This window comes from Histomonas meleagridis (genome assembly GCF_020186115.1).
Source record: "Histomonas meleagridis strain 2922-C6/04-10x chromosome Unknown contig_26, whole genome shotgun sequence".
Taxonomy (NCBI): domain Eukaryota; phylum Parabasalia; order Tritrichomonadida; family Dientamoebidae; genus Histomonas; species Histomonas meleagridis.
In genome coordinates this window covers 416,374-437,808 of record NW_027150837.1, presented here as the reverse complement: position 1 = coordinate 437,808, position 21,435 = coordinate 416,374, and the positions used below count along the sequence as shown (strand labels likewise).

Sequence of the window (21,435 nt, the reverse complement as noted above, 5' to 3'; positions counted from 1 at the left end):
AATCCGATATGTAAATCATTATTCTTCTCTATTTCCTTTGATGACATATTACTTTTTTAATAATTTGATGTTTAATCATTTATCTTTTTTTACTCATTATTTTCAGTTGTTTCTTCTTTCTTGTGATGATGTCTCCTCCTCTTTTTCTTTGGCTGTTCTTCCTCAAGTTGGAAGTCTTGGTCCTGTTTATAGTTTGGTGTTTCTTCTACTACAATTTTGGGTGGGGCCACCTTAACGGCCGCTCTTGATTCGGTGAATTTCACCTTTTGGCCCTCCATCTGTCTGACTCTTGTTTCCAATCTTTCGAAATCTGATGCTCCGATGTGTCCATCAGTTTCATCGTTGTATGCATCTACTCTTGTAGATATAGCAATTTTTGCTGCTAATCCTCTTGAGATCTTTCCTTTCAATTTTTGATCTGCATGTGAAACAATTTGTGCATGATAAATAAGGCCATATTTTGGAGTATTCTTTCCTTCTTTCTTTGCTCGGAAAAGAGCTTTTTCCGCACCAAAGACTTGTATCGTTGAACCGGCAGCTTTTGCAAGTTGATTTAATGAGCCAGCATGTGCTATAAGTCTTGCGCCAACACTTTCGCCAACAAGCTCACTCAAGTTTGGCGCAATTGCGCGCATTCGTTGTCGAACATATTCATTAATTTGGTTACGAAACTCAATTAACTCGACAACTTGTGTGGCAAGGGCTTGAATACACTCAAGATCTCCATCGCTAAGTTCTGTACCAATTGATGTATGCGCAAGTTTTTTCATATCTTCGATCATAGGCTGAGTAAGAAGGCTTTCAAGATTTACATTTTCGCAATTCTCTTTACGGCCCATAGCTAAGACAATTTTTGAAAATAATAAATTATCGGAGGTGAGATTGCGAAGTTCTGGGAAATGCCATCCGTACCATTCGCGAACACGCATGCCATAATTGTTGATTTCTTTGTCAAGTTCTTCAAGAAGATTAACAGAATTTACAATCATCGAATCGACTTTTGAAGGTGAGAATTTGAGTGTCTTTGTTGCCATTCCATGAGCAACGCCGAGTTCGAGAGTTCGGAATGTATCTTCTGTGACACCTGGGAGAAGATTTGTGATATTTTCTCGGATGAGACGAAAGATCTCTGGAACATCAGTACCAGATGGAGCAACTGTTTTGATACCAAGCTTTTCAATTTCACGAGCAAGTTTTGAATCAGCAACTTGGATCTGTTCTTTGATTCCTGTATTAATTACATTCTCTGTTAAAAAATCTGAAAGTGATTTACACATTTCGGAATTTGCAATTGCTGTTAGAGATTCGACTGCTTCTGAGCCATTTTCAAACAACGAAAATTGATGTAAGGATAACACTGAAAGTGCGTCATCTGGTGTTGGATACGATTGACATAAGTTTGTGTCATGTAATGCGGCTTCGTTGTTAACTCTCCAAAGTGTATATCCGACAGGAGTTTCCGCAAGAATCAGCATCGACCAATGGTCAGCCGTTAATTGTGGGCACCCCAAAACTTTGTCTGTAAATCTCAAATTTTATTCAAAAAGTGAACAATGAGAGATAATCTATCGTCGTTAAAGCGATAGGAAAGTGACGGATACATTTTCTATACATCAGCACATGAAAACTACAATAAAGGTGTTATATAGAATACATCAATATCTCCCACACAAAAATTTGATGGGTTCATTAATCCATTTGTTTCAAATGAGGTAAAACGAGTATACAACTCAACAACAATTTTTTTATGCGGCAAACTCATGAGCGGTTATGATCGTATTTCACTGAAAAAATCGAGCTTTTTCAGTTGAATACGATCATAACCACAGGGGTGGGTTGGAATGTGATTGAATAGTTTACATCAAAATTAAATTTATGAGAATTTCCTACGGTTAGTGTACAAAAATCCCAAAATAATCTTATGATATTATTCCAAGAAATGCATTTCAATTGATAAGAACAAGAAATTTAATATAGCACATATACAAATTGAAATTCTAGTTCGCTAAACAGAAAATTGGTTAAATTCAATTTGAATTTGAGCATTCATTCAATAGCTTATTAAAGAAAGCTGTTAAAATGATATTTGTTAAGAAACTTTATTTATGAAATATGAAGGAAGAAATTCATTTTTATATGCAAACAACATTGGAATCCTCGATAAAAAACGTAGAAAGTTTTGAGAGAGGTGATTCAATGATAAACGTTAATAGGCTCAAAAGCGTTTATCAAAAATTGAATGATATTATTTGGCTAAGCGGTTTTTTGGTTGGTGCAACTGTGAGCAAAAAAAAAAAAATCCAAGATTTGAAATTTAATGATGTTATGCGATAGTGCAACATCCACCACCGCCTTGTTTTGTTGATATTGATCTTACTATTGCTTTATCAAAAACATCTTTAACACCATCATTTTCACGTGCAGAACATTCCACATATTCAAATGCTTGTATCTGCTTTCCCATCATAACACCTTCTTCATATGTAACACATTGATCAGGTGATGTTGAACTTCTTAAATCTGTCTTTGTTCCAACGAGTAAAATAACAGGTTGTTTGGAAGAATGAAGTTTAACCTCTTCTATCCATCTGTTTTTGATATTTTCAAATGAAGATCTATCAACAACTGAAAAACAAAGCAAAAATATATTTGTATTTGCATATGAGAGAGTCCTAATATTCTCCAATTCTTCTTGACCTGCTGTATCCCATAATTGTATGCTATATTCGACGTTATTGACTTTGACTTTAGCTTTATAATTTTCAAAAACTGTTGGAACATAATCTGTTGGAAAAGTACCGTTAGCATAGACAACAAGGAGGCACGTCTTACCGACAGCACCATCCCCTACGACGACAAGCTTCATGTCTTTCGACATTCTGTGATTTCCGAAATAGAGTTTGTTTACAAGTGCATTCAATTTTGAATATTTTACGCAATAAACCATACATTATAAATTGAACCATTCAATCAATCCGCACTTTTGCTAAACAAAATCGACACTTTTGTCAACAGTTAAATTGAGAGCGCTTACAAGGCTTTTTCTGTAAAGACGTTAAGAGTTTTTGAGAGATAAAAATTTCAGTTTCGAAGAAAAAAGTTTCAGTTTATATCATAAAAATTGAGCCTTGAACTGGCCGTTAGCAACAAACTTTTTTACATCTTTTTTTATACGTTATTCAAAAAGTGGTATAGTTGCAAAACAAAAACATTTTAAGTCTTTATAAAGTTAAAAAAACATTTAAAAAAACACAAATATGCAATATATGTCATGATAAAAACCCTTATTTATTAACAAATTTTTATAAAAAATTAAAATAAGATCTAAATTAAAAACAAATTTATCAAGAGAACAAAGCAAATATTTCTTTCACAAAAATTGGTACCCAACTTTTGTCATTAAGTATATATATCACTCCACCATGAACTCCAAATGTTTTATCACCGATTTCATATGCAATTTTTCCTTCGATTGTTCCTTTTGGAGCGAAATTTTTACCGCATCTAAAAGCAATATTTTCGAGCAAATCCCCAATAGATGCAGGCTCTGCTTCTTTCTCGACAGTTAATCCCTTTAAAATTGGGCTTTTTGACTTTAGTCGATTGAGTGCGTCGATCAAACTGCTCACAATTCTGGGGGTCCCTATAACCTCCTCAGGGATTTCACTTTTGAAGTGAACGTAAAATTTAGCCGCCAGTGTCAAATTTTCCGAAATGAGGGAATCCATTTCCAATATTTTTGGCTGAATGAAGTGATCGGCAATAAGAGATGCAGAAAGTGATATTGGAAGTATTCCTATCCATGGCTTAATAACATCAATTTTCCCAAGAGTTAATGCTGTCGCAAGTTTGGGCCCAATTGTTCGATACATAAAATCAAGAGATCGACCAAGAACATTTGGCCATTGACGAAGCATACGCTCAGCAAGAGGTGAAGGTGGTTGCCAATTAATTAGGACTTTATCTGCATGAAGTCTCACGATTACTGCAAATTGTGACGATAGATTTGCTGCATCAGCAAGTTCAATCCATGTGTGAACTTTCATATTATCACAAAGGAATTGAAGGGTGTCAACTAGAAATGGTTTTGCAACATTGGTGAAGAATATCGAAAGAGTCGATGGAGACAAAAGTCCTTTTTCAAGCCATAAATTCGCCCATTTTGTACACTCATCGGAAGATTCGATGAGTAAAGCTACAGAAGCCTTCGGGAAAAGCGTTTTTTCCAGAAATTTTACCCATAACTTATCAATTGCTGAATTTGGAGAAAATGCAGTTTGAACATCAAACATCCAATTTCTAAGCCTCATCCATTCGCTGACATTTTCGGTATTAAAGATACCACTTTCAATTAAATTATTTGAAAAAGATTCTGCAACTGTGATTGTAAGCCTGGGAACCTCAAACGGATTCTTTTGTTCCTTTTGGTATTTGTATGTTTTCGGCATTGGTGAAGAAATGAGTTGTGGATTTTTTGCAATTTCAAAAATAAGTTGGAAAGTGTTAGAATAATTCATGGGATCATCCTTAACACTCTGTATCAAATCTTTTAAATTGTTTTTTGCTTGAATATTTTGAATCATTTGTTTTTTACGCATTTTTAATTCTTTAATTTTTTGCTGAAGTAAGTTCGCTTTATCTATGAGCTGTTGTGATTGCGATATAACTTTGCGTTGTACAATGTTTTCATGAAATGCACATAATGCAGATTGTAAAATTGGGAATGTTGAACTTTCACAAAATTTATTTTGGGAATTAATAATTTGAGGATTATTAAGAGGGGGCATTGGTGGGCCATTAATTCTCCAAGCACCTACTGGTTTAAGTATTGGCGTTTCCCCTTTGATTCCATCAATTTCCTCTGACAAACCAGCATTTTTTGGACGAACTTTTAGTTCGGCTGTAGAAGTATCAATTGGGCCGTCACCAAGTCCAAGATTTTTCAGGAGTGAAAAACCTGTTGCTAGTGATTGTTGCCCTGGGTTCTGCATCCCTTTCTAGGTTCTATCGTTAATATAAAGTTCAGAATAAATTAACGTCTTCAGTCTAAACGGCTTATTCAGACCAATGGCTGCTTCAGCTATTATTCAAATTCCAGATCTTGATCATTTTACTTTTGGGACAAGTTCAAATGAAATAGAGGAACAGGAGCATGAAAAATTTACAAAAATCGAAAGAATTAGATCAATTTTTTCCGCAGGAGGTACTGTTCGATCTGTACGAGCAATTGTTTTAGCTCATATCCACAATCATCCACATGTTCTTCTTCTTGAAAAAAACAGTGATAACTCAAAAATTATTCCAGGTGGAATTTTAACACCAGGGGAAGATGATGAAACAGGTTTACAACGCCTTCTCTCAAAGAAGATGAATCTTATTGAAGGCTCGTATGAAATAAGTGAACTGATCGCAACTTGGTATCGACCTCAATTTACTGAACACTTGTTTCCCTATCTCCCAGTACACATAACTATCCCAAAGGAAGTCGAGCGATGGTACCTTGTACTTCTTCCTGAAAAAGGGTTCTTTGGAATTCCTCCAAAATATAAACTTCACGCAGTTCCATTTTATGATCTTCAAGAGGGCGATCAAAGAATTTTTGGAAAACAGCTCCCAACAATTCCACTTCTTGTGAGCAGGTTCAATATTGAGCCAATTTAAAGTTCCTTTTAAAATTTTTCTTAATAAATTTTAATGAATTTTTTATTATTATTATTCATAATAGAAACTTAATAGTCAATATAACAATAAATTTTTAAATTACTTGGAAAATTTAAATTTAATATTTGATAATTTTTTTTAACAGTAAATCATTATTACAAAGATTATTTTATACTATTTGTAAAATTATGTGTATTGATAATATTTTCCCTATAAATTTATTTTCAATTTTTGCCAGCGAATAATCGTTAAAATAATAATTTTAATCCAAAAAGAAATTTTGTGCTAAAAATATCATTGAAACAATCCTGGTTACTGATTATTAGTTAGTTCATTAGAAAATAGCCAGAAGAACAAAGTTCGTTTTTTATCAATTGATAGTGCACTAAATCCCACAAAAATAAAAATGACATAATAATTTGAATGAAACTAATTTAGCAGCGCCAATGAAAAGATATGTATATCCTGTTATTTTTATCCCCAGGATTCCTCAATCAGTTGTAACAACAGGCCATAAGTATCGTTGCTATGGAGATTTTTTTTTGATATCCAAAAAAAAACATCAATTTGTTGATTTTGATGTACCAAAGCATTTATTTGATTTTAAAATTCGTGTTCATATTACGCACCCTTTTACAACTTATTTAAGCGAATCTCAATTAGACAACATTGATCAAGCATTCAAAGAAATAAACAATGGATTTTCTTATATGTCCAACACAAAAACATTACTTGAAAATAACATGTGCATTCTACCTCTTATGCACCTGCAAGGTAAGGATGATTGGAGTGCAACTCTTGAATGGGCCGAATCATTTTTAAATCCAACAATATCACTACCTACAACATTTAGACGCTGCCTCACCAAATTTGATCAAAAAAATAAAGGTCAAATGCTCAAAGAGTTTTGTCGAAACAATGGAGAACTCATTTCCAAATTTTTAATGTTCATATCATCGATTGATGTTCCACTAGAAGAATTTATCAAAAACACACCTCCTATAAACGATAATGTTTTGTCCAAACAAGAACAAGTTGCCATTATTTCAATTCTTACATTTAATGAGATCCTTCTTTCTAATTTTCTTGTTGCAAAATCTGCTCAAGGATATCATGCAAATGAAGACGCAAAGCGTAAGTATCATATTTTAGAACTTATATGTCCTGATCATCATGCTAATGAAGTTATTCCTGATTCTAAACGTGACCTTACATATGCTGCTAAGTCAGAGAAATTGTTTGGAATCGACAAATATGATGATAGTAATCCTTTAATTTCTGTTTCATCACTCAAAGTCAAATATGATACAGTTGGTACTCTTTACAATGCAGTAAGTGAATTCCCACATTGTCACTCGAAAGAGCATCAACGAATATACGAAGCATTAAAAAACAAGAAGTTAATTCAAGAGATTATAAAAAGAATCCCCGACAATACAAATCTTGACACAAATTTAAAGATGTTTCCCATGGAGCCCTTCAAAGTAGTATACTTCCCGAGGATAATATCAGTAACATTCTTCTTCATGAACCACCTCGCCGATCAGCTCAATCCGATTTCGCCGTCAAAACCGAACATTTCTATGAACATTGAAAAAGCTGCCGAGCACATTGAAAAAGTTATGGATCACAAATTCAAAAATACAGATTTTTTAAGAACAGCATTAACAGATCCAAGTTATCCTTATTTACCATCTCAGTATGTACAATCATACCAAAGAATGGAATACTTGGGCGATTGCGTGTTAGATGTTGTTACAACATTTTCTATTTTTAACGCAAATGAAGAAGCTGAAGAAGGCCCAATGACATTAATGAAGCACGCTATTGTCTCAAACAAAACTTTCGCTCATATTGGAAAAGAACTAAAAATAGATCAATTTGTAATCACGCAATATCAAGCTAATTATACTGAATCATCAAAACCATTAGCTGATGTTGTTGAAGCAATCTTTGGTGCAATTTTTTTAGATTCAACTTTACATGAATGTTTTCGAGTTTATCAACTATTAGTTATCAATCATAGAGATCTTTTTGATAAATTACTTCGTAAGCAAGAGCTAACAAAGTCCACACTCGATTTCATTGAAAAATTATCTCCTGATTCATATGGAAGGATTTATTGTCACGCGCCGATCATTGAAAACCACCCGATAACCGCCGAAGACATTGAAAATCAGCTAAACCTCACAATTTCTCAGAAAACAAAACCGCTGGAGGACGTTAACGATGATGGGATGATTCACGTTCCGATAGCTGATGATGAAGAATGTTTTCGACTATTTCAACTCGCCTTAACTCACCCTTCAACTTCACTTGAATATAACTATAATCGTCTTGAGTTTATCGGTGATATTGTTGTTAAATTTAGTACTGGTGTTCATTCTTATTTTTCATTTCCACTTGCTGATGAATCTGGTTTAACAATTTCTACCTCTTTTTATAAGTCTAATGACCAACTTGGTCGTGTTTCACTTCAAATGGGAATACCAAAAATTGCATATTTTGCAGATTCAATGAAAGAAATCCTTAATTTAGATGAAGAAGATGCTAAGAACCAAGACGTTGCATTGAACAAAGCATACGGTGACTTCTTTGAGTCCGTCACTGCTGCTGTAACGATGTCGCAAGGTTTGTTTTACGCATTTGAATTTGTGAAGGAGAACGTTATCGGGAAGACGTTTAAAAACCGTCCTGACGATCCGAGTCGCGATCGGAAAAGTGATTTAGTATTACATATACAAAAACATCTTCATAAGCCTCCTGAATATAATTTATGGTTTGATAATGACATATGGTATACATTTGTTTCAATAAATGGTGTACAATTGCCATATATTGGAAGGTCAAATGATCGAACAATGTCAATGATGATTGTATCACAGAAAATTGTGGAAGTGATCGACTCAGATCCTGACATATTCGATAAGATAGCAAAGCAACAGGAATTGATTAGTGAAAATGATGGGAACTCAATCGAAATCAAAATTGGTCCTGAATTTAATTTGTAAAATTTTCCTCTTTGTAACAAAAATTAGAGTAAAAATATGATATCGAATTATTTTTGGTTTAAATAATGAGTGAAAAGAGTAATTTTAAATGTTTAATGAACAAAAATTAATTTTTTTTTGGGCATTTGGTTCGATTCCCAGCGCATGCATTTTTTTATATAAAAAATTTTTAAACGGAAGTTTTGGTAAAATGATTCCTCGCCAGAAGAGAGAGCTATTAAATGATCTCTTGGCATTAATTTTGGAAACTGATGATAGCGATGTTATTGATAGGTGGCGCACATTTGCATATTTTCTGATTCAAACTCCAACAAAATCAAATCCACCGCACAATTTAGAATATTGGGCGAAAAAATGGAAAAATTCCATCAGATTAGAACAGGTTAATGCATTAAATCAATTAATTAAAAAAGCATCAAAAAAAGAAAATCCAATTTATACTCTTTTCGATGCATTAAAAACTTCAAAAATAACATATCCATCACCAAATCAGCAAGGCAATGAAACATCAAATGTAAATAAGGTCACAATAACATTAACTGAAGATCAAATTATTCAAGATTTACTAAATTTACTGCGCCATGGAAAAAGCAAACTTTTTATGATGTCCAAAGATTATAAGTATCATACAGAAGAAAATATTTCGCTTTCACATTTTTCTTTACTCAATAGAATTTTAAAATTGTCATCATGCTTAGCGTTCATCCGCGAAACGCGGAACGCCTTCAAAGGAACCATTGGTAGCACTGTGCGAGTTATAATTGACAAAGAGTATGATTCAATCACGAAAGAGATTTCTAATATTCCTATTGAAAATCTCACTCTCATTAAACTTTATTCCTATCTCTCAGGACCCATAAAAGAACGAATCATTGCTTCTACCATAGTTTGTAACTCGATTTCAAGTGGAAAACTTCCATCGCTCATCAATAGAATTCTTTCGATTTCTCCATATGGAATTCATCAAGTCAGCTCAATCACATCAAAAATGATCGATTCATCCATTAGTGTGCTTCTGACTTTCATTCGGAACTGGACAGTTTATGGAGTATTAAATGATCCAGACAATGAATTTTTTATCAAAAAACATGTTGGCAAAGTTGATAGCGAGCTTTGGTGGAGCACCAAATACGAGCTTGTTGAATCCCTTGTTCCCAATTTTCTCATTGAAAATAATGTCATTCATCAAATACTTGTCTCTGGCAAATCCATACTGTTTATGCGGAAGCACCGGGATTGTTTTTCAAGTAATTTTGTTGATAATTTTGGGTCATCAGCACCTTTTGCTGTAAATTATCAACAACCGAAAATGAAAGAAGTCAAACCAGAGATTGCATGGTCAGGCCCATCATTTGAACTCTCCATGGTTCCTAAATTTGCTGAGGATTCGATGAAATCGCTGATGTACATGATCAAACAAACGGTTTGGATTCCGGGGCACCTCAAAACGATACAAGATTTTATATTATTTGCAAGAGGAGACTTTGCAAGTGCTTTATATCAAAACTTTAATGATAACATTGATGAAGATCCACCAACATTACTCCTTCAATCAATTAATCAAGTAGCTTTGACAAAGAATTATACAAATCAAATGACAAAAGAAATTTTGACCGATAGAATCGATTTGAAAAAGAAATGGACGGTTCAACCGCCGCCCGACGAAATTTCACTGGTTTATCTCGTCAACCCCCCTATTGACACTTTTCTCGGAAAAAACGTTTTGTTGAATTATGAATTAATTGGTTCATTAGTTTGGAAGCTAAAATGTTGTGAATTTAAACTTGGCAATAATTGGAGCTTAATGAAGAGACTACAAAACTTAAGTCAATTAGGGTTTAAATTACGTAATATGTGCTTACTTAGAAATTTAATGGGATTTGTTGTAAGAACTGTTTTGGAATATTTAACAACTGATATAATATTATGTGGTTGGGAAGAATTGAGTAACGAACTTGAAAACGCGAAAGATTTGGATAATATGATAAAATCTCATCGGATATATTTGGAAAGAATAATGGAAGGAGCATTACAAACACCTGCAATGTCAGTGCGATTAAAGATGTTGACACAAATGCTTAACGTGATAAGTGAATTTTCTGATGTTGTCGATGAAGTTGAAGCTATTTATGATTCAATTGTACAAATGATGAAGAAAAGCAAAATTTTTGCCAAAAATAATGTTTTCGGAGAGAAAGCAAAAGAGCTTAGAGATGTGTCAAAGAGAGTTAATGACTTATATCGTAAATTTGAAACCCAATTGAGTCAATTTTACATTATGTCATTTAACGAAATAAAATCGAAGGCATTGGAACAACTAGAAGCGCGATTCAGATTCTGTGTAGAAAACATTCAATAACTGTAAATGTTTGTTTGTGATGACGATTTTTTTGATTTTTTCTGAAGCCATTTGAGATTTCACATAACATTTCACATTGTGAACAATGTCTTTAAGTTATTTCGATATTTTCCCAGATGCAAAACTTAGCGCATCTGTAAAACCTAAAGAAGATAATCAAGAGTTTGAAATTACTCCGTTTGATGTTGCAAATATTATTAAGCATTATTTAATTGATACAAAACGACCAAATTGGATTGAAATAAGTCATACTGGACTTTGTCATCATCTTTTCTTTCTCGTTTTCGATGGTTTAGATAATTCTCGTTACAATATATTTAAGGATGATTTATCAGCATTTCATTCAATTTCAGAAAATGGTTTCCCTGTTATGGTTCTTGCAAGAGAAAAAAATCGGTTGATAGTTCCTGCAATTAATTCTGTTTTAGGATATTCTTCACACTCCAAGAAAAAAGAAAAGTTTAATTCCTTAGAAGAAATGTGTCTATCGTTGGAAGAACGATACGATAACGGCTACCCTATCAAACCGGGCTGTCAACCAAATTTGAACAGAACTTTGAGGTGCTCCTACTTTGGAATGGCGGTTTTGACAAACGAAGAATTGGCACTTTTTGATACCTTGCCTGATGAAACAGAAGGAGCACTTCCAGTTATAGGGATTGATTGTGAAATGATCAAAACAACGTGTGGAGAAGAACTTGCTCGTATTTCATGCGTTGATGAAAATGGAGAAATTGTTATTGATGAATATTTTCAGCCAGTTGGCGAAGTAATTGATTATAGGACACAATTTTCTGGGATTTCAAAAGAAACATTACAATCAGTAACACTTAAGTCTACAGATTTATTATCAATTCTTTCAAAAAAAGCAGATTCGCATACAATTATAATTGGACATTCATTGGAAAATGATCTTCGCGCAATGAAAATAATACACGACAAAGTTATTGACACAGCTCTTGTATATAACTCAGATACAAAATATCCAACGAAACCAGGGCTTGCAAAATTATACCAAAAGTACATTAAAAAACCATTCAGGGAAAGTGGTGAAGGTCATGATAGTGCTGAAGATGCACGCGCAGCTCTTGAGCTTGCCAAAAATGCTCTTAATTATGCAGTTCATGAAATCAAAGTTGATGCCAAGCTTCCACAATTGTTCACAGACTTACTACCAAGCGTTGCAGCGATCAATGTATTTGCTCCTGCGTTTGCTTGTCCATATGAGAACATTGAGCCAAAGGTTCACTGCACTGTGAAAGACACCAACGCTGAAATTGCGGTTGAGCTCATAAATTCAATCGAAAATGATCCGCCGCGGTTAACGTATTCTTATTTCTATAGTTTATCACGGTGTGAACTCACAGAAGAAAGCGAGAAAGAAGCAGCTGCTGAATACAACAGAATTTTAGGAAATGTTTTGGAGAGGCTACCTTCATATTCAGTTTTGATGGTATATACAGCAAATGGAAATTTGAAAAGATTGAGGAATAATGAAGGGAAACCAATGTCGTTCGATGACCCAGCATTTGTGGCCGAATTTGCTCTGTGCAAGCAAGGGTTGCTGTGGGTTTATTCAAAGACAAAATAACAATTATATATTAAAAATTATAAATTATGTTAAAAATGTTTTTGTTTTACTTGTTGAATAATATTTACATATAAGCTTATCAATAATAGAGTCAAATAAATTATTAATTATTGAAAATAACATTTGGAAATGATGATAATTTCCTTATTTTGATTTTATATATATGGTTAAAATTTACCATCAGCATGTCATTTTGCCTACATATTATTTTTAATTTGAAATTTAATAATGTTATATATTTATTAAGAACAGTTAACATATCAGAAAATATCTTCTAAATAATTTGTATTAATACATTTCGAACATGTTCATCATTAACGAATATTATAATTCCAAATTCAGTCACAACGATTGGCGATTCAGCATTTGAATCATGTTCATCATTAAAGAATATTATAATTCCAAATTCAGTCACAACGATTGGCGATTCAGCATTTCGAATATGTTCATCATTAACGAATATTATAATACCAAAATCAGTCACAACGATTGGAAGTTATGCATTTTATTCATGTCGTAATTTAGAAACAGTTAACATATCAGAAAATATCGAAATAATTTGTATTAATACATTTCAATATTGTTCATCATTAACGAATATTACAATTCCGAATTCAGTTACAACTATTGACGATTCAGCATTTGAATCATGTAGTAATTTAACAACAGTTATTATTGGTGAAAATTTAGAAACGATTGGCGATTATGCATTTCGATCATGCATCAATCTCAAATGTATTTATTACAAAGGTTTTGAAACACCAACAGGTATAAGTTCGAAAGCATTTTCTAATATCGGTACTAAATATGTTATGACATCATATTTATATGAAAATGGGACATTTGGAACACTTGAAGTTTCATATAAATTGGAACCAGAATGTGATATATATTTCTGGGCAACACTTACATTCACAGGAAGTGATACATATTCGAATACATTTACTAATTCGAATACATTTACAAATTTAAATTCATTTACTAATTCAGATACATTTACAAATTCAAATACATTTACTAATTCAGATACATTTTCACAATCGAGTTCATTTACTTCAAGTATTTCATTTACTAATTCAAACACATTTACAATTTCTTTCATTCCAAATATTTCAATTTCAATTTCATTAATTAATTTTTATTCTGTTACGCAGACATTAATTGTTAACACGTATTTATCGAACACATTAATAAATACATTTATTGCTTCAAGTTATACATTTACGCATTGTTAATTACAATTTCAATAACTTTCTTCGAAACAATACAAAAAACATTTTTTATTTCCAGATAAATAAAAAATTATCTATAAAACGCCCTAAAAATCACTAAAGTCAGTGTCATCAGACAGATCTGTATCGAACAGCATTGATGGAACACAAATCATTGCATGTGACCCCACCAAAACTTTGCTCTTCTTTTTCCTTATTTTCTTTTCCTTAACTTTTAATTTCTCACTATTTTCATTCTGATGTTTCTTCTTTTGAACAAATGTGTCTTTGACCGTAGGCATCGAGTACTGTGCGCTTTCGTACGGAGCTTTCACTTCGTGCGGATTCCACGTTCTTTGCCTTGTTTTGATGGTTGATGTTTTCCCATCATCAACAAGCGATAACCTGATCATTTCTTCCAGCGATTCATTGTCTTCCTTGGAAAGTGGTTTATACTGTGAGTCATATGATCGTGGCTCCCAAAATCGCGGAAGATAATGTTCTTCTTCAATTAGCATATATCGACTTTTTCGTTCTTTTTCCTTTTTGGTGACATTGGGTAAACCTTCGGTCTCAAGAACTTGTAAGGACATGGCTGGATGATCGTGTTTCTCATCTTTTCCCATTTGAATTCGATGTTCTATAATTTCAAGTTGGTAATGAATATCAGTAATATGATCATATATACATTCACTGATAGTAGGATTATGGGTTTCTTCTTCATTTGTCTCTGGTTTATCCCAATTTGGTGTTAAAACAGGTTTTGGCTCATATTGCCTTGACGAATCATAATTACTTCGAGGTTTAATTTCACTCTTAGGTTCTTCTTTGTTTGTGGATGGTTCGAAAAACTCTGAAGATGAATCTGTTTGTTCATCAGTTGAATCATAATCAAAAGCTGCATAATCATCACTAGTAATAACAGGTGAAGAGTTTACAATTTCATGATTTATAGAATTATTATCAAAATTTTCATTTAAAAATTGATTTGAATCTTTCTTTTGATCTTCAAAATTATACATCCCTTCCTTCGGTTTCCCTGAAAAGAAGAAATCGAGTTTAAGTTGTCCTGGTGTGTTCTGTTTGCTTAACATTGATCTGATGTTGGCGCGTAACCATCTTCAATGAAAACCGTTTATTTTGATAACAGCGCCATTATGTTCGGGGCACCCCATCTCGAGATTTCTGAACTTTACGTTTTTTCCATTTGACACGCCACTTTTTGATCTTGGATGATTTCAGCAATTGAAGCTAGACGCAGCTGCCGTAAGTTTGATACAACAAAAAAGATTGACCACGACACGCTCAAATTGATTGTTGATATGGCTTTAAGTTCTCCAACTGGTGTTGATGCTCAATCAAATGATTTATATGTTGTTACTAAAGAAGAAGTAAATGATAGGTTCGCTCAATGTGTTGTTGATAACATTCCACCAGAAATGAAAGAAAAGATGGGCAATGTTGGTCCAGAAAGAATATTTTATAAGGCACCAGCAGTTATATACATAGTTCCAGCAAGGAAAGAAAGAGTTGACTGTGCCCCATATGATCTTGGTATTATATGCCAAAACATTTGCTTAGCAGCTAAGTGTAAAGGAATTGATTCGGTTATTATTGGTTTTGCCCAAAACGCACCAGCTGCAGAAGCAAAAGAAATTTTAGGTCTTCCAAACGAAACAACTGTTTTAGCAGTTGCTCTTGGATATGCTGCAGAAGATTGGGAGCCCCAACCCAAAGAATTAAAGGCAAAGGTTCAGTGGATTGAATAAATCAATTTCATAGCATACTCTTGTTTAGTTCTCTTAATCATTGTTTTCATATCAATTTTCAAATTAAGAAATTCCAAATTTTTTGCCATAAAAAATGATCAGTAAAATTGTACACAAAACCATATTGCATCTCAATATTTTTTATTTGCTAAAGAGGTTGCTGAATGTCCCAAAATTCAATGACGTGAATTTGACTGAGTTTGTTCAAATATTAAACGGTTGAAATTTTTTGTCACAAATAATTTCTCATTAATACAACTGAATAATTGTTACTTTGGCGTTTATTTGATCAAATCCTTTGCTCGAGGTTTGCCAGTGGGAAGTATCCTCTCTTCTTAATTCTAAGATTTGTACCCGAACATTTACCTTTCTGGACGAAGTCCACATACACCAAATCACCTGAGAGCAACTCGATGTCGCCCAATCTTTTATCTTGTTGATAATCCTTGATGCATAAGAAAACGGCTCCAATTGGATCTTTTCCTGAGTTGTGCTCACCAGGAAGCTGTACAAAGGTCTTAGGGAAGTAGCCGCGCTTGCCATTGGCCTCTCCTTCCCACCAGCCGGATGAATGTTGAACAAGAATATGTATCTGATCACCACGTTCAAATTGAAGATCAGTTGGCTCATCAGAGCGGTAATCAGAGATAGCAACAGCCATAAGATCTTGATCTTCTTCTTCGACGAGTTCTGCTGATGGATCAAATACTCGTTCGATGTAACGTTTGCTACGATCTTTGGCATCAAAGTTGTTCATCTTATGGATAAAGACATCGAGTCCTTTGTTAATTTCGGTGTTAAGCTTAAGTTTAGCTTTTTCGAAATCGACAGTCATTTTTTGGAATTTGGTAAGACGTGTAGAATCAAAGTCAGTAAAATCACGATGTATAGTTGGAATACTTGAGGAAGCAAGCTTCATAGTGGTGTCATTTTCAGCTTTAATTTTCTTGGATAATTCGATATTGGCTTTGTTGATTTTGTTGTTTTGCTTTTCAACATTCGATCCTTGCATTTGTGGGAGTTTGGCTTTAAGTTGTTCGACTTCATTTGCTGCTTTTTCTCTATCAGATATAACCTTTTGTAAAGCGGAGAGTTGTTGCTTAATGGCTTTATGGATACGATCTCTCTTATCTTTCATTGTTTGAGAGTATGTACTAGCACTCTTATATATAACATCTTTAAGTTCTTTTGAAAATGTAGCATGTTGGTCAATTTCATTTTGAAGTTCTGTAATGAAATTCTTTGTTATTGGATCTTTGTCATCGAATTGTTGAGGGATAATTTGTTTAAGCATTGATTGATATTTTTCTTCAACTTCAATACGTGCTTGAACCATACGAAGAGCCACATTATAATTATCTGATCCTTTATCAACTCTTTGTACTACTCTTTGGAGAATTGTAACCACTTCAGATGCTGTTGACATTAAATTTGTTTTGTTGGTCTGATTATTAAATTGACAAAAACCGTCGAATCGTTTCAATTGTGCACCGTTTTCCTATTTGAATGCCATGTAATTTTTCGTAAACCTTTCAAAAACAGCGTTTGCAAATTGTGCCACATGAAAAATTTTATTTAAAAAGACTCGGCGCTGGTGCCGTTGTTGTATTTGAAGGCAAAGGTTCGAACATTATTTCATCCAAAGGAACTCCTGCACTACTCATCTTTGCTTGATAGATCGCTATTAAATCGTTATGAGCTTTCGTTGCCTTAGCTAACTCAAACTCTAAGTTTTCAATAACGTTGTTCTTAGCTTGTAATAAGTCATCAACTCGATTAGAAATATCTTCGATTTGTTCTTCGGGCAAATCTGCCTTTTCAAGCATCTCATCCAATTGACTTTCTTTTTTCTGCAAAACGTCATCCAAAACTTCCACTCTTTTCTGCAGCAATAGTGCCCTAAACTCAGTTTTTTGTTTCACGTCATGAATCGTCGCTTCAAATTTCTCAATTAACATATCTCTTTCCTTTTCCATGTTTTTGAACTTCTCTTCCTTTGTCTTTCTTCTTCGTTTCAGCGACTCTATCTCCATTTCTAAGCTTTGGATCCTTGCTCGAGAATTTGCTAATGACATCTTATCTGTTTCATATGTCGAAAGGGCTTTATGTAATAAGTTATTTTCGCGCTTCTTTTCTTGTAACTTTTTGTTGAGTTCATAAATTTCTTTTTCGTAATTCTTTTTTCGTTGTTCATATTCTGCATATCGATTATCAATATTTTCGAGTTCGGATTCATACTGTGATATTTGGGATAAATGGTCCTGCGTGATCTTATTGTAGAAATCTTTCATCTCCCGGAATTTGGCGTCATGATTTTCCATAAGACCGCGAATGTGATAATCTTTACGTTCTTGAATCTCATGAATTTCGTTAATACGTTGAAGCTCATAATCTTCATGAAGAGATTCGATGTTTTTTTGGTTCTCTTCTTGGATATCTTTGAGATTTTGGAGATATTGATCTTTGATGTGCTGTGAAAATCGATCATATTCTTCTTTAAGTTGCTTCTGTTGCATGGCATGATGGCCCTGAAGTGTAGTAAATTCACCGTTTAGGCGTTGCGCATCAGTTTCAAGACGCTTGAGATAATCTAAATGCTCATTCTTTTGTTGTTCAAGTGTGGAGTTTTTATCTTCGTTAATAGAATCAAGGTCTTTACGATGTGTATGCATTAAATGTTTTACTTTCTGCTTATATACTTGGATTTCAGTGCGTGTTTGATCTTCAATTTCTTCGGCTTCTCGTTCTTTAGCGGTGATTTGAAGTCTCAGTTCTTTGATTTTTTGCATGCATACTTCAATTTGCGTGCGTAATTGTTGAGATTCTACTAAATGAAAAACACGCTCTCGTCGAACTGGGACTGAATCAGACGTGGCTTTTTCAACAGCAGATTTAGCTTCGTCGCGTGCAGATTGTGCTTCTTTAACTTTTCTCTGGAGTTCTGCTTGTTGATTTTGCCCCGACATGAATTATAACGTTTTTTTGACCACATAACGGTTTTAGGGCGCCTCAAAATCTTCTTGATATTAAAACATTTTATTCACAAGTTCTGTATAAAATATAAAGCACAAGATTGCCAACTTATTTATATTTATCTTCATAACATAGTGAAAGCTTTTAACGAAATCAAAATGAATATGATGATGTAACCATGTCTTTATACCTGTACACAGGGGGATAAAAAACATAAATATTGCCAGGAAAAATTGATGTTTTTCATTTTGGGGTTGAATATATCGAAACTTCGAGTTATTTCACTTGATTTGGTAATAATCGATAAATCATTCAAAAAAGATTTGATTGAATTACATCATTACTTTTTAATAAGCGATTGAAATAGAATCCATTCATTTCGAAATTCGGACATATTAACTGATAATAGTCACATGTAAAAATAATTACCATTCGTTGAAAAGCATGAATATTTGTTTTATAATGTCATGGAAAAAAGTCACAACACCGCAAAACTGACGTGTCTTTGTGGGCAGATATCTTCTTAAGATGAAAAACATCAGAAAAAGTATATTCAACAGATTTCGATTATAAATATTATTTCTCATATTACGCTGTTCATATTTTTCAAATCAAGTACAAATTTTTGATATTGAATAGAAAAAAATTAGTACTCCAATACATGCCCAAAACACCCGTTAACATTAATAACCGAAATTTACAGCTTAAATTGAACGTTTTCATCATTTCCCACTTTTATCGATTGAAAACCAATTAATTCAAATTTTGAATGTAAATCAGTTTACCTCAAAATTGAATGGTGTGCTTGACCTCGACACTTTTCCACATCGTTTATGGCTTCTCGCGGAAGGCAAATGCTCAAGCTTCTCCTCCTCGGAGATGCAGGTGTTGGCAAGACCTCACTTCTCAACCAATTTGTCAACAGAGAGTTTACACAACAATACAAGGCTACAATTGGTTCTGATTTCTCATCAAAGCAAATTGAGATTGACGGAAAGTATGTAACCCTTCAAATCTGGGATACAGCAGGTCAGGAACGTTTCCAATCTCTTGGTCCAACCTTCTATCGTGGTACCGACTGCTGCATTCTTGTATATGATGTTACAAAGCAAACATCATTCGAAAATATTAAGAAATGGAAGAACGAATTTTGCGTACAGCTTGACCTTACAAATGCAGATGACTTCCCATTCCTTATTCTTGGAAATAAATCCGATCTTCCTGAAAAAGTCATCCAACCATCAGCAGCTCGTGAATTTGCTCAAATGAATGGCGACATGCAATTCTTCGAAGTTTCAGCTAAGACAGCAGATAATGTTCAAACTGCATTTGAATCAATTGTCAAGAAGGCATTAGAAAAAGCACCAAAGGATGACTTTGTCATCCCGCAAACCGTTGTTGGTTTGGATAACAAGCCAGAAAAGAAAGAATCAGGATGTGATTGCTGAGTAAATTCAATAAACAATTCCTTCACTTCTATTTCTTTGGTCAATGACTTGTAATCATTGCATTTCACCAATTTTTTTTTGAATTCAGAAATCAGATTTTTTTAATTTTGTTTTTTATTTACAAAAAAACATCACTACTGAAAAGGTTTTTCATGTGAAATTCTATGTTCTGTATCCAGAATTTGGAATCATAAATTCACTTTTATAAAAATTGATTTCGTTAAAGAAATATATTACTTCATCCACATGGACAAAATGAATAATATATAGTGCTTTTGGTTGGCGGTATTAAAACCATTTCAATGTAAATTGTAATTTAATCAGATTGTTGACATGGAACTTTCGAAGTAATCTTTTTGGTGCTTGTGCTGTATAATGGATCACATTTCGAATTTTTCTGCTTTCTCAGATTTATTAAAAATCAAAATTATTTCACACATTTATTAAACACAATTTCCATTATATTCCTATTAGGTCATCATATTCTTCTGCCTCTTCAACATAGAACAACGGCCTTATCCTTGAATAAAGAGATTCGTTTTCATATTGAATCCAATCTTTACCAAGAACGTTCACAAAGAACGGATGCTCTGTGATCTCAAATGTATTTATGCGCTTTTTTGGATCTGTTTCAAGCGTTTTTTGGATTAAATCCTTCAGATCTGGATATTGTTCAAACATTTTTTCAATATTATTATGAATTAAGAATAAAAATGTGAAACCATAACTCAGAACATCAGAGGAAAATGAAATTGAATCATTGTCAACTAATTTGACAGAATTTTCAAAGTTATTAATTTGTGGTTTAGGCTCTTCACTTTCGATATCATCTATAAATATGTCGAGTGGCTTGATGTTTCTAAGAAGGATGTTGTTGCTATGTAATGTTGAAAGAGCAACAGCAATTCTATACATACTAATAGAAATAAAGCGGATTGAAAGATCAGGGATTCTCTGGAGTTCGATTAGCGTTTCGCTTGGTGTGTATGGCATAACAAGAACTCTGTATTTTTCATAATTAAATTGTTCCAAAATAGGCATTATGTATGGATGTTGAATTTCTGATTGCAGTTGATTCTCGAAGTCAACTTTTCTAATGTTTTCTTGTGTCATAGAAATAAATTTCATTAAATACTTCTTTTGATTCTTTGTTGCAACGTATGTATAAGAACTGTTGGAGCTCCAACACATGCGAGATAGCTGGTACCCATTTACATTAGAATGAAGTTGACTGAACATCTTCTCTAATGAACGGATTGCTGGCACCTTTAAATTATGCCACAATTTTGAATGGAAAATTTTCCCAAGGCCTTGGGCAGCTGCCTTTCAAAATTGTGAAAAGAATTTGAGTTTTCGATTTATTCAGTGCCGTCAAAAGTTATATCGGGGTGCCCTACATTACTTCACATGTG

The 21,435-nt window shown here is 33.5% G+C and overlaps 13 protein-coding genes across 13 annotated transcripts; 6 read left to right on the top strand and 7 right to left on the bottom strand.

The window, feature by feature from the left end:
- Positions 1-89: 89 nt before the first annotated feature.
- Positions 90-1,475, bottom strand: GO595_004350 (SnoRNA binding domain containing protein; the record flags this gene model as incomplete). The annotated part of the gene is made up of 1 exon (XM_067917472.1): positions 90-1,475. The coding sequence occupies one exon, from the start codon at positions 1,473-1,475 to the stop codon at positions 90-92; it is 1,386 nt and encodes a 461-aa protein (XP_067775474.1).
- An 848-nt stretch (positions 1,476-2,323) lies between these two features.
- Positions 2,324-2,878, bottom strand: GO595_004349 (rho-related GTP-binding protein RhoG-like; the record flags this gene model as incomplete). The annotated part of the gene is made up of 1 exon (XM_067917471.1): positions 2,324-2,878. One exon carries the CDS (start codon positions 2,876-2,878, stop codon positions 2,324-2,326), a length of 555 nt encoding a protein of 184 aa, XP_067775473.1.
- A 466-nt stretch (positions 2,879-3,344) lies between these two features.
- On the bottom strand, positions 3,345-4,991 carry GO595_004348 (septin-interacting protein 1; the record flags this gene model as incomplete). The annotated part of the gene is made up of 1 exon (XM_067917470.1): positions 3,345-4,991. One exon carries the CDS (start codon positions 4,989-4,991, stop codon positions 3,345-3,347), a length of 1,647 nt encoding a protein of 548 aa, XP_067775472.1.
- A 76-nt stretch (positions 4,992-5,067) lies between these two features.
- On the top strand, positions 5,068-5,661 carry GO595_004347 (pre-mRNA cleavage factor Im 25 kDa subunit 2; the record flags this gene model as incomplete). The annotated part of the gene is made up of 1 exon (XM_067917469.1): positions 5,068-5,661. One exon carries the CDS (start codon positions 5,068-5,070, stop codon positions 5,659-5,661), a length of 594 nt encoding a protein of 197 aa, XP_067775471.1.
- Positions 5,662-6,404: 743 nt separating this feature from the next.
- GO595_004346 (ribonuclease III) lies at positions 6,405-8,672 on the top strand (the record flags this gene model as incomplete). The annotated part of the gene is made up of 1 exon (XM_067917468.1): positions 6,405-8,672. One exon carries the CDS (start codon positions 6,405-6,407, stop codon positions 8,670-8,672), a length of 2,268 nt encoding a protein of 755 aa, XP_067775470.1.
- A 601-nt stretch (positions 8,673-9,273) lies between these two features.
- On the top strand, positions 9,274-11,031 carry GO595_004345 (Gamma-tubulin complex component 3; the record flags this gene model as incomplete). Its single annotated transcript, XM_067917466.1, has 1 exon — positions 9,274-11,031. One exon carries the CDS (start codon positions 9,274-9,276, stop codon positions 11,029-11,031), a length of 1,758 nt encoding a protein of 585 aa, XP_067775469.1.
- Positions 11,032-11,509: 478 nt separating this feature from the next.
- On the top strand, positions 11,510-12,622 carry GO595_004344 (exonuclease family protein; the record flags this gene model as incomplete). The annotated part of the gene is made up of 1 exon (XM_067917465.1): positions 11,510-12,622. The coding sequence occupies one exon, from the start codon at positions 11,510-11,512 to the stop codon at positions 12,620-12,622; it is 1,113 nt and encodes a 370-aa protein (XP_067775468.1).
- Positions 12,623-13,940: 1,318 nt separating this feature from the next.
- GO595_004343 (uncharacterized protein) lies at positions 13,941-14,927 on the bottom strand (the record flags this gene model as incomplete). Its single annotated transcript, XM_067917464.1, has 1 exon — positions 13,941-14,927. The coding sequence occupies one exon, from the start codon at positions 14,925-14,927 to the stop codon at positions 13,941-13,943; it is 987 nt and encodes a 328-aa protein (XP_067775467.1).
- Positions 14,928-15,065: 138 nt separating this feature from the next.
- Positions 15,066-15,602, top strand: GO595_004342 (nitroreductase family protein; the record flags this gene model as incomplete). The annotated part of the gene is made up of 1 exon (XM_067917463.1): positions 15,066-15,602. One exon carries the CDS (start codon positions 15,066-15,068, stop codon positions 15,600-15,602), a length of 537 nt encoding a protein of 178 aa, XP_067775466.1.
- Positions 15,603-15,891: 289 nt separating this feature from the next.
- Positions 15,892-17,028, bottom strand: GO595_004341 (Variant SH3 domain containing protein; the record flags this gene model as incomplete). The annotated part of the gene is made up of 1 exon (XM_067917462.1): positions 15,892-17,028. One exon carries the CDS (start codon positions 17,026-17,028, stop codon positions 15,892-15,894), a length of 1,137 nt encoding a protein of 378 aa, XP_067775465.1.
- A 145-nt stretch (positions 17,029-17,173) lies between these two features.
- GO595_004340 (growth arrest-specific protein 8-like) lies at positions 17,174-18,568 on the bottom strand (the record flags this gene model as incomplete). Its single annotated transcript, XM_067917461.1, has 1 exon — positions 17,174-18,568. One exon carries the CDS (start codon positions 18,566-18,568, stop codon positions 17,174-17,176), a length of 1,395 nt encoding a protein of 464 aa, XP_067775464.1.
- An 840-nt stretch (positions 18,569-19,408) lies between these two features.
- GO595_004339 (ras-related protein Rab7) lies at positions 19,409-20,023 on the top strand (the record flags this gene model as incomplete). Its single annotated transcript, XM_067917460.1, has 1 exon — positions 19,409-20,023. The coding sequence occupies one exon, from the start codon at positions 19,409-19,411 to the stop codon at positions 20,021-20,023; it is 615 nt and encodes a 204-aa protein (XP_067775463.1).
- Positions 20,024-20,482: 459 nt separating this feature from the next.
- GO595_004338 (AGC family protein kinase) lies at positions 20,483-21,214 on the bottom strand (the record flags this gene model as incomplete). Its single annotated transcript, XM_067917459.1, has 1 exon — positions 20,483-21,214. One exon carries the CDS (start codon positions 21,212-21,214, stop codon positions 20,483-20,485), a length of 732 nt encoding a protein of 243 aa, XP_067775462.1.
- Positions 21,215-21,435: the final 221 nt, after the last annotated feature.